Source organism: Harpia harpyja, chromosome 6, assembly GCF_026419915.1.
Source record: "Harpia harpyja isolate bHarHar1 chromosome 6, bHarHar1 primary haplotype, whole genome shotgun sequence".
Taxonomy (NCBI): domain Eukaryota; kingdom Metazoa; phylum Chordata; class Aves; order Accipitriformes; family Accipitridae; genus Harpia; species Harpia harpyja.
In genome coordinates this window covers 42,066,514-42,078,931 of record NC_068945.1, presented here as the reverse complement: position 1 = coordinate 42,078,931, position 12,418 = coordinate 42,066,514, and the positions used below count along the sequence as shown (strand labels likewise).

The window sequence follows — 12,418 nt, the reverse complement described above, 5'->3', positions numbered from 1 at the left end:
TACTTACACATTTACATATATGTGCCAAAATCTGCAGTGCTGAGTCACAGCTTAAGAGACATCTGGTGTCACTTACCTCCAGAAATGAAGCTCAAATCCTTCACACTTATCCTTGCATTTTAAGCAGGGGGCACCAAATCCTTGCTCATGGCCCAAGCCCATCTGTGTACAGAGCAAAATGACTACAGTCAGCTTCAAGAAATATGCTGCATGAATGATCTTACTGCTGCCTTTATAATCTACAATCCACAGCTAAAGCAAAAGATAAGAATTTCACTAAGCTGACATCAGGACAGTATTTTGAGTTCCACTCACCTTTCTATTGTAGCTACATAAGCAACAGTGTTCACACAAGCCTGTTCATAGGGTTGAGCTAGCAGGCAGCAAGTTAGCCTTAGCCAAACCCAAGTATTTTTCTAGTGACTTGTCTCCCCAGCCCAGCTTGCTCTGCAAGCTTCACACAAGAGAAGCATCAGATCCTCTGCAGCTCTTCCTTAGATCTGTGGCTGTGAAACCACAGCGAGTGAGGCCGTAAGACCTCAAGTCAAAGGACATTTAACCCAGCTGTCAGGACAAAGTTATTTGCAGAATACGACTCGGCAAAAATACAGAAGAGCAAGAAATAAATAGAACCTACGTTTATGTGCACTAACCTGGTCACCTGATAGGAATAAAGAAAACATCTAAGTGATTTGTCTAATATTCCCAAGTATATTTGAGACTGGTCTGATAGTGATTGAGAACAGAACATACCCTTTACAATAACATTTCAGCTGGACTAATACCAGCTTACTTTGAGGAGAAAGAGAAACAGCACAGTTAGCAAAAACAACGACCATAAATTATATGCAAAGGGTTTCGCTGTGAAAAAGATTAAAAGGACAGACGACCAATTCATAATGCAGAGGAAATACAAGAGAATATAAAAAACAGTGCAGAGTAAAGGCCAGGTATTCACACAATATATCAACACATCAGCAAATTTAACTGAGTAACAGCCACTGGGTAGTTCGAGGTGAAAAATAGACACCAAGCACAACTTATGCATTCATATAACAGTAAATTTAAAATGCCTCACTCCAGCTCTTTAAATCTTTGGGGAACATCGCTCTTAAGTCAGATGGATGAAGGACCACGGAACTGTGGCCACAGTTGGGTGTGCAGGCTCATGCCCAACATGCAGAGGGGAACCCATCCCCACACTCCCACCTACCACTCCAGTGGTGTGAGGAGCACTCCTAGTTAGCTGTGGATAGGCACAGTGGGAGGAGGGACAGTCAGCTCACCTGTAGTTTGGCTTGTACCATGAATGGAAAATGAGCTAGAGCTGACAAGTGCTGGTACTAATCTTAGTTCTGGCAACAATAATACAATGCCAGGCCTAATTAGGTGTGGTGATGCAGTTTTATTATGAAGAAGTTTGCAATTTACTCTGAGAAGTTATACTACTATTGTTTTATGTGCAAGGATATAGAGAGCTCAACTTTCAACTTGTTTCTGTCCAAAATGAAGGAACAGATTATTCACAAATCACTTGCTCAACACAAAACACATGGTAAGATGCAGGGAAGACCATATTTTCAGTTATTTTATAATTTGAAGGATCACTGCCTCCATGGTCATTAGACATCCCCGAGGAAATTACAAATTTTTCTTGCAGATTATGGTCTATTTAGGGAAAAGAGATACTTTGGCAGCTATTAAGTTACTGCTTGCAACTGCAGAGATGGATAGAGGGGCATGAAATTATTTCTTCCTTTATCTGGAAGAAATACAAGCCTGCTGTGATCATGGTGACATCTTTATCAGCCTAAGGGCTCAAGAAGTTCACATGCTATAGGTGCTAACCTGAAGCCAGACCAGTAGACATCTAAAATAAACATAATTTTGAAGATTAACTTCTTTCATCAACTACATTTTTGTCTATGTTGGATATATAAAGCTAATGGGTTAATAAAAGTTTGTCTCCACCGAAGATGGGTGTTTACAGGGGTCTTCTCATCTGGAATCCAGAGCCCCACCATACACACACAGTACCTTGGTGCACACACACCATACATCAGAAAACAACCAAGCACTCTTGTCAAGTCGCACATGAAGAGAACAAAGTGTTGGCCAGGATGTTCCCTAAAGAGAAAGAGGAAGCTAAAGCAATACAAAACAATTGCTTTTTTTCAGGACAGGTTGGTTTTTGTTTGGGGTTGGTTGTTTGGGTTTTTTGGTTGGTTTTTAAAGTCATCCTCCCTAAAAAGCTGTTAAACTTAAAATATGCTTGCACTGCCCTGAAAAACAGGCCCCCCCCCCCCCCCAAGCAAAGCCAACATTAACCCATTCTCTCTTGCTGCTACACCAGCTACAAACTAGAATTACTTCTTTATGCTTATGCTCTCCCCTCCTTTAAAAAGAGGGGACGGGGAAAAGGGGAATAAAGATGATTTTATTGGTATTGTAATTAGAAGGCTTAGAAACCTAGGATCACTTGTGTATAGAGCGCTATTGTACAGTACACAGAGAAATAGCCTTAACATTTCAAGAATTACCAAAACAGAATCCAAAATGCAAGTACGAAAATGAAAATGGTTTCTGCAATTTTTTAATATATCATTTCCAAGCCTCCTAACATTCAGGGGTTTTTAAGCTAAAAATACCTCTCCAGAAGCAAATTAAGAGGAGGAAATATGTGCTGTCTAAATGCTCCACCCAAAATGTACTCCCTTCTCCAGACTAAAACAGACAATGAGCCAGCCTACTTGCACCTTCACAACCAGCAGTGTCAGTGGAGATTTCTTCAGAAATACAGGATCCCACATTACTTCCCCAGTAATGAAGAGCACATCGTTAAGTAAATGCTTATGCAGCTTGAGACAAAGTGAATTAGCAAACAAGATAGACTTGTTTTGAAATGTATTTCTCAGTTTGCTGCACAACAGAAAGAAGGGGATGACCTTTCTATATGCAATGTCTGGTCACCTTATGGAAAAGGTTTAGCTTGAAACTAAGGGGCACATTGAGGACCAAATTAGACATGATTCCAGATGCACAGACTCTGCCTTTGTTCTGATACAGAAACTATGTGGCCATTTGCCAAAAATAAAGATATAAAAAAATTGCACACAGTGCTTTTGAGTTTGACTCTATCTAAAAGTCTGTGCACATCAAATATCCCTCCACAGTCCTGTAACAGGACCTCCTTCAGTGGTAAGGAAGCATCAGCCCTAGAAATGACTGTTTCTTCTTCAACAGCTGATTCTGCTGTAATTTGGGAAATTAAGAGAGCCTAAAGCTGCAGTATGCTTCTTCATTGCTGCTGCCTACATCTATTTGCCATGCCTTCTGAAGGACATGGCCAACTCTGTGCTGGAGCACCCAGAGATAGAGAGCAGGCTGAGCACGTACTGGAGTGGGAAGGCATGCCTGAGAACAGGAAGGAATCCATTTTCCCCATAAATGGCGTTATGGGAGAAATGGCACAGATAGGTCAGCTGAAATACTGCCAGAAGAAGGTTCCTGCCTGTCTACTGCCATTAATTTTCATTTTACAGCAAAAGCTATCCAAAACCATCTGGTATTACTAACATATCCAATACAGTTTTAAATAGTCCGAGTACAGAAGACGATATAAATATGATTGAGATCATCTGTTGCATGCTGCTTTCAAGATTAAATAGTCCTTAAGGGCAGAGAATTTTAAATGGTTACAGCTAAGTGAGAATTAGTGAAAGACTGCCCTGCTTCAGTTCAGACTGGAATCCAGAGTCAAAAGTTGGCTGTCTTTACATTAAGGAGCCATGTGTAGAAGCTTACTGTCATCTTAAAAACCCAAATGGTCCCATTCAAGTGTCTAATAGTTTGTTCAGATGTGTAAGAGACACCCAGTAGTTGCTATGAAATAGTCTAGACCTGGCTTATCAGAAGCTTCTGCCCACTGTCTCTCAATATTATCACTGTACAGTGACTAGAGTCTAATTCTGTATTCATAGAATCATAGAATCATTTCAGTTGGAAAAGACCTTCAAGATAATCGAGTCCAACCATTAACCATGCCCCCTAAACCATGCCCTGGAGTACCCTGTCCACTCACTTTTTGAATACCTCCAGGGATGGTGAATCAACCACTTCCCTGATTCCTCCCACAAAGCAGCTGGGCACAAACGATACAAAGGGTATCCTAGCAGAGTTCCACTGGAAGTCTTCAATTATTTTGAGTTACCATTTAATAGTCATCACACCCACCACAAATATAGCCCTCAAAGCTAGTTGCTCTGACCTTCCTGCCCCTTTACAAAGGGGCCCCTGGGGTGCAGCAATAAGAAGTTAAAAGAGGAACCCATAACAAAATGGAGAAACTCCACTTGGCATTTCTAGGTCTCCCTCCCACAAGATTTCTTCTACCTCCTCAGTCTCATGAAAGGACCAGAGCTAACTTGGGTCTTGGCTGCTTTTCCTTCCTCCCTCCAAGGAGACTCCTGTACCACCAGACAAGTGAGCTGTATTAATATTTCACCTTGCCACAGACAGTAAGACACAATACCAGTACTTAGCCTCTGCAGAAGATCAGAAGCCCTTTCCACTGTTTGAGACCTCTCCAGAATTTGAAAGGTTGTGGCTATACAGTGAGAAAGTTGTCATTAGTGGATTGTGATAATTAACAGTGGAGCCCCAGAGTAGACTTAAATCCTCTTCACTGTCCTTTTTGCAGACCTTTGTCCCATGCCCTTGAGTCCTCCAAGGGCAGAAGCAAAGAAATCCATGCTAAAGCTATTCCTGGATTTACTGTAAAATCCCAGGAATCTTCTGGTTTGAAGATTACCTAACTATTGATCCATTTGGATGTTTGAGGGGCTACATTGAGTGATATTGTTTCCCATTTCCAATGTAAGCTTGAGAAAAACACCTGTACAGCACAACAGAACAGATTTCTAGCATACCCTAATGTACTTTAGGAACTTACAAAGAAATGAAGGTAAAGCCAAGTATGCAAAAAAAAAAAAAAAAGAGACTGTGAGAACAAGACACATTAGAAATCTCACATGCTATGCATGCTTTATTGCTGAGACCTGATCTTGTATCACTTTATTCTGTACCAGCAGAAGTCTTCTCTAGCAGGGAAACACAACAAATTGGAAATTAAAATAGGCTACAGCATTTACATTTTAAAAGCAGCAGAGCTATGTTATTTCTTATGATTCCAGAATGGGAAAAAAAAAAAACCAAACAACCTAACCACAAGAGACATGCTTATATGTGGACAATGCTTATAAGACTTCTACAGACACTGTACGAGAAGAAAGAAAAAAAGTTCCGTCTGTAGTGAAGAGCAGTATCCCACTAACCACCCTATATTTGTTATTATTTAACATGTCTATTGAAATTGACAGGAAGACTGTCCTAACTTTTTTGACATATGCAATTTGATTTAGGGAAAAGTTGACTGGAATTAAGATGTAGAAGCTTGGGTAAGGAGGTCCATTTGCACAGAAAGAAGGATGCCAAAAAGTGGTCGCATCCAAGAAAAATATTAGAAAGATGATCTGGGCAGGACAGGCAGAAAAATAAATCAAGGAGCTGCAGCAGCCTATGATAGCACACAAGTACTAAGAATTTATTTTATTGTGATGTCTTCAACTAAATATCAAACAGTTCAGAATATAAATATTTAAGACACTGCTACACAGTCTACTGTCAAAAGACTAACAGCTATTAAAGATCTCAGCCGGATAGAAATCAAGTCATGTTTATTCACAAAGTCCAGTATTATGCTAGCTAAGTTGGAATGCAGCTGACGCACCAATAACACTGCCTATAAACCTCCAATACAGCACTATCCATCACCCAATGCTGCAGAGGCTTTTTCACAATGCTTGGCATATTTTGTTTTGACATCAGTGCTCTTGCCCAGTTGCATCTTCTAAGATTAGGTTTTCAGAAGCAGACCTGGAAATCTACATACCTCACTTATTAGGATCTTAAATCATGCAGGAAAGCACATGCTTTTTTTCAGCCAGTGCTCTTAGAAGCTGCAGCTAGACAACCTCAGACTGAAAACAAGGCACAATGGAAGGGTTAGGCAGACACTAAGAAACAAAAAGACCAGAAACACACATATAGCAGTACCAAAGTACAGTTACATCTGGTGTAATCTGGAATTATCAAGACAGAAGCCTCATTACTCCCTTGACCTATTCATTTGACCAAGCCTAAGACTAGATAACAGCCGTGACAAGCTTTCACTTTCACAGCCCTACTCTTCCTGCAGGTCTCCAGCACCTAGAAGAACCTCAGCAACTCTGCATGTTAGCAGAAAGTACATATTAGGGGTTTTGTTTTTTGTTTTTGTTTTTTGGTGGTTTGTTTTTTGTTTTGTTTTGGTTTTTTTTTTTTTACATATATACCCTATGTAAAACATATACACACACTCCCCCCATACACATATATTAGTTATATATATAAACCAAACATGCATATCTATTTAAAACAGATTGTAAAATACAATTTTTAAATACAGCACAGTATGTATATTTACATCTACCCCATTGCATCTGTAAACTTTGTATTTGCTAGGAAGATGCCATTAATTTGCAAGAGATGTTCAGCATACTTTGAGATAAAAGAAATGTGTTTTTAAGCAACTTTTACCAATAAAATTTCATTCACAATTGCTACTCACCATTATTATTATTATTTTACTTAGAGGAAAGGAAAAAACCTTTTTTTTTTTCCAGGAACACTTGCAGAAACAGATCTTTGTGCCTTTAATGACAGAATACTGTAACTTAAAAGTTAATTTTCCATCTCACTAATACTTGGCTTATAATTATAGCATATCAAAGAAAGTTTAACCTGATCTTAGAAGTCATGCAGTCTTGCATTCAAAGAGTTTCTTGGCTTGCTATTCAGGCATTTCCTGTTAACTTACGGTCAAACACCTGGGGAGTACTTTTGCACAGGAAAAAAAAAGTAAAAAATGTTTAATTTAGCCTTGCCATCTTTGCCAAGCTGATATCCAGGCACATTGGACAAAAAGTAACTAGGGGTGTGCATTCAGATAGGTGTTCCAGAAAACAATTCACAGAATTTTTTTTTTTTAAGTTTGTGAAGGAGAAAAAAAAAATAATCCCACCACAACATATGCAGGAAGCAGTTACTCAGTTTCCTTGTTAACAAAACTGAAGTAGTTCCTCTCACACCTCCACACTTGTTTTCATACTTCTCCTTGCATGCAAAATTCACCCATGAATAAAATTGCATTTCCTTGATCTTACTATACATAAGGAACAGCAAAGAAGCTCTGCTATCATGGGTTTCCATGGCAGTAACACCAAAACAAACAGTGACCTCAACAGGAAGCATAGCCCAGCAGATATTACTAAATCATGCTTTGCAAAACATGAAAAAGTTGACTTTGCTCCTATACATATTTTACTCACCATTCATTTATCAACAAGCATTACAGTTGTTGACTTAATGATGGCTAAACCACTCTGTGTTTGGTTTTCCACCATAACAAAACAAACCAAGTCTCACGCCATAGAAAAATAACCACGCAGTCATTCTACATGGGAGAAGTTGCACCTCTTCTCCCCAAACTCCTCTGCCCCTTCTCCATCACAATCAAAGTTCCTTTTATAAAGCAAGCATTATACTGTGAAAGCTTATACAGAACAGACTCACTGCCAGATTCTTATTTTCTCTAGTGAAGCACAAGACCATGCTGCCAGCAGGACTGCAAAGCAGGACTGTGACCTACTGATTCATTTTACCAAGCTCACAGAGGTGACAGACAGGGCAGGAATCCAGACTAGCAGAACTTTGTTCTAACAGAGGCTTCAACAAAAAGCATTAAATCTTCATTTTCCCTATACTCTCCAAGCAAGGTTTGAGAACACAGCGTACATTGTGTTCGAGAGAAATAGTCGTCTGTTTGTTGCACAAGTACTTTTCAAGCTGGAGCTGCTGTTTTTAGGCTTCAGCTCTGTGTGCAATCTCTTTTTATATACAAAATTATCTTCACAATCCTCAAGTGCAAGAGCAAATCCAATCGCTCCTGAGAAAAAGGAGAAAACTATATAGTCAGCTTTAAACTCCTCATCCCCTTTAAAGGGAAATTATAAGGGACAGTAATGTATCAGTCTTAGTATTAACACAGTAGCTAAGAAGACTGCCTTGCAACTGTATTTTCCCACACTATTCACTGCCTAGACATTTGCCAGTCATTTTATGTCTCTGAGAAGCACACAGACTTGACTACAAAAGAGTTATACATATATGTGGAAAAATGTGTATGTTCTGCATATATTCTCAGTGCTGAAAATTCATTCTGAAATTTGTGTTTCCTGCAGACTGTGGTTGTCCAGAACCCAGGATTCAGACCAAGAGAGACATCTGGCTACACAGCAGACTTGCTTCCTCCAGCCACTCGTGAAGACAGCAAGATGAGTTTTACAGCATAGAAAAGAAACTGAATAGAAGATGTTAAATGAAAGGTCTGAGCTGAAGTAATTGTGTCCCTAGATTCCTCACAGCCAAACACTTAAGAAGAGTATGTTACACAGGACTGCTGCCTTTCTCTCATAAGACAGCAAATATACGAGCTATTCACTGCTAAAAGGATGGGTTAGAAATTGTGGCAGGTGGGGCAGTAGTTCTTCCTACTGAAGGACAGGTAGGTTGTTTGAGCCCTAGTGGTCTTGTACTGGAGGGGAACCAATTTCTGTCAGATGAATTGTGCTAGAACTGTTAAATTTGGGGGGGGGGGGGAAATCAAACCTGATATCAACAACGAGAACAGACTTTCCTGAACCAGTTCAGAAGTGTGTTTTCTCTTCATACAAACCCAGACACATAAATGTAGTATTCACATATATGTGCATGTTTTTCTCCAGTACAATACCAGCTCCTTGAAAGCCAACAGCAGCTTTCCAGAGAGACAATACTGTAGTTCACAACTGAAGAATGGACTCATGGCCTAGTGACACTTGGAGAAATCTCAGGAATGTCACCTTGGAAACTTCATCTCTTGAGTTTTCTAGAAGCAAAAAATGTCCCTTTATATTACCCTGTGCAGTTATACATTAGCAGTTGTGGGCAGGGCAAGAAATTTTTCTACAGTTATGAGGTGAGTGTCTGAGTCTCCATACCATGCCCTGCTCCACTGGGCATTCATTTCCCTCTGCTCTGCTGAACACCAGGGTTACAGAACAGCCAAATTCTAAACTCAGACTTTGAGTTCAGAAGAGCAAGAGAATGGCAACTTATCTGGGGACAACGTAGCAATTCCTGCTTTCTTCTGGCCAGTGTTCTTGGAACTTCCTACCCAACAGGCAGGTTAGCCATCATTAGTCCATAATGTCTACCTCCATTTGGCAGGCAGTAAATAGGTACAAGTCACTACAAAATAAAAAGTTAACATAAGGTAGCAAGCAAATTTTGTAAAAGGACTCAAGTTATTTCAGCCCAGGGCATAAGATATGAAGACAGGGGTGAGAACCACAACATGTAGTTAAGTAACCCATTACTGCTGATGGACTAAAAAACTGACATGGACATCTCCACCTCAAGACAAGTTTCTCTTAAAGGCCAAGTAGTTTACTGGTTTTGATAAACTTTACTGGAAACTTCCCAGAATGTTCTTCCACCTTTCAAGAAAGGGGGAAGTTGGCAAAAAAGAGAGAAGTAAAAGATAAGGAAACAAACAGGTTGAGAACAGGAATTAAAGGATGGAGGCTGAAGACATGCAGCTACTGCAGAGTTGACATGAACTGTTACTTATTCGTTCCAGTATACAATATCTGAAGAAGTTTTGATTAAGTAAATATCGGTTGTCAAAAAAGAAGGAAAGAATTTAGTACCGAACACACTCGTACATAGCAAAGCTTCCCAGTTCTCCCTGCATTGACTTGTCACAGATCCTTGTCTGTTCTCTTGGGAAATGAGCTTCACCCAAGTTATAAAGAGAAAGAAGGTGATGAGGAGATGTGAACAAGGGAGGAGAGACAGAGGAAGAACAGAAGTAGTTTTCTGAACATACGTATAGTAGAAACAGAGAAAACTTGAAGTTCTTCACACCATGAACATCTCTTTGCAGTATTAATACTAAAGCTGAACAGCACAGAAAATACAAATTGCTTTCTACAAACAGAGCTTTGCTGGTTTCTTTTGTGGCACTAGCTTCCATGTCTGAACAGGTTCAGAAAAGTCTTCAGGAATCTTTGAAGTTGATGAAGGAGAAGAGTAAAAGATGACCAAAGAAAAATATGGCAACAGTAGTCAAATAAATTTACAACACACACAACTACCCAATAATTACAGTGCATTTTAAAGCAGATGTTCAGCAGCTACAAGTTCACTCAAACCAAGACTCCACTACCAGCAGAATTTTATCAGTATTTCACAGGACATATTCATTTTCTCTTTAGATGGAGAAATTGTGAATAGGAATGCTCTATCTTCCACAAATATGCATCTCTCCCCTCTTGGAGTTCAAAAAAACTTTCAGCAAACAAGCTCTGTGACACCGTCAAGTTTAAATTTTGAATTGCACTTAGAAAATATAAGCAAATCTACTCCAGAAGCTTGTTTTCATTACATACACGCAGTCACACAAGGGGGACAACCCTGTGCACACAACTATCTTCTAAAGACAGTGATAGTACTTAGCTACACCCATCTATACACTGATGGCCTAATGTTGACTGGGGACTGAGATATGTAGATTCTCCAAACCAGGACCCTCATCCAGGTGACTTTATCACGTAGTAACATCACTCAGAGAAAGTTGTAACTCAGGGCTAGCCTGCTTCACTAGGATTCAGCCTTGACTTAACAGGTAGCCTTCCACACTGCACAGCTACTTCTGTATCCGAGGCAGTTTCTAGCCTGCACATTGGAAAAGCATTCGGGTATAGAAAAGTGCATATTCATACTTTAAAATAAGTTACTACCCTTAAATGTAACAATTCAGGAATACACACCATGCGTGTCCATATAACATGCACTTCAAATGACTAGTTTTCATATATCAATGAGGGTTATGTACAGATTTAACCCATGTTCATATACAAAGCTCCTTCTGCCTTTATCAAATAGTGCCATTACAAATACCATAAAGAATTTCTTACTAGAAGAAGTCATTGCTTAAGTGCTGCATTTAATTTCAAAAGCAATAGAAGCAAAGATTGAGAGGTGCATCCCACATGAAGTCAGTTTTACATATGAAGTTTTAAATAGCAAGTTTTAGAAAGAGATCCAAGACAACTGGATTATCTATCACTTTCCGTTACTTATCCTTCACTTCTTGCCAGTTTGACTCCAAAGAAACTAGTCAATATGCCTTTAAAAGAAAAAAAAAAAACAAAAACCACAACCCTAAATTTCTGTCTCGGGAGTGTAATCCATACAAACGCTGACAACACGCTTGTAATGAGCTAGTCACATCAAAGGTTGGAAATTAATCTGCAGCATATCCACAAACAGCATTCTGGCCGCATGCAATTTAGGTTTCACCCACACCTACATAGGCACAGCACACACCTGAACACAACTACTAGATCTCAGGGGGTTGGGGGGGAAGAATACGGGTTTTTACTTGCAGGACAGGACAGGGGTACCCACTTGGCTACCTGGGGAACAAACTGCAGCGTCTTAATTAGCGTCGGGAGCAGAGAAGTTTTTTGTTCCTCCCGAGGGCGAGGCAGCAGGAGGTCATTCCGCAGGCAGCTCCCCCCACCTATCACCTCACCCACCCCCCCACCTCCGAGACGAGCCCACGGAGCCCGAGCGGCAGGAGCCGGGAGGGGCGCACCCCTGCGCGGCCCACCCCCCGCGCACGGCGGGTCCGCGGCCAGCGCGGCAGGTACGCTCGGCGGGCAGCCCCCACCTTACCTTTTTCACTTTACTCTCCAGGTCCATGCTGCCGCCTGGCCGGACCGGGCTCCGGAGCAGAGCGGTGCGAGCTACGAGGCGGCTCCCGGCCGGCGACCGCCAGTCTGCGGCGCCCCGAGGTGCTGAGGCGAGGTGACGCCCGGCCACCCCTCAGCACCCGCCGCCGCGCTCAAACTTCCGCTGCCCTGCGGCAGTGGCTGCAGCCGAACAAAGGCAGGGCGGCAGCCAATCCCCGCCCGGCCGCCCGCCAGCCCGCCAGCCAATCACCCGCCGCCGCCCCGCCCTGCCCGTCCCGGCCCCGTCTGCCCTGCCCGTCCCGGCGGCGGCGGCGAGGCTGGGCCGGGCGGGGGGGGGGTCCGCCGGCGGGCAGGGCTTGTGAGTGCTCCCCGGCGGGACGATAAGGTCACGGGGAAGGCGTCCGCTGGCGCAGCGGTTTACCTTCGAAGGACAGACGCCTGGAAGCGCGCTGCCTCCCGAAGGAGGACGAAAAAAATAGGAGTCTCGGGCTCCGATGATTTATCGACACGAGTAGGAGGGG

At 41.7% G+C, this 12,418-nt stretch overlaps 1 protein-coding gene across 1 annotated transcript in view; it reads right to left on the bottom strand.

Moving 5' to 3' along the window:
* The window catches only part of TES (testin LIM domain protein), a 28,912-nt gene extending 16,877 nt beyond the window's left edge, over positions 1 to 12,035 (bottom strand). The window contains exons 1-2 of the mRNA XM_052790527.1: positions 11,881 to 12,035; positions 77 to 162 (exon numbers count right to left, since the gene is read on the bottom strand). Coding sequence (XP_052646487.1) covers positions 77 to 162; positions 11,881 to 11,907 — 113 coding nt within the window. The 5' untranslated portion in view covers positions 11,908 to 12,035. The remainder of the gene's footprint in view (positions 1 to 76; positions 163 to 11,880) is intronic.
* Between the last annotated feature and the right edge of the window lie 383 nt (positions 12,036 to 12,418).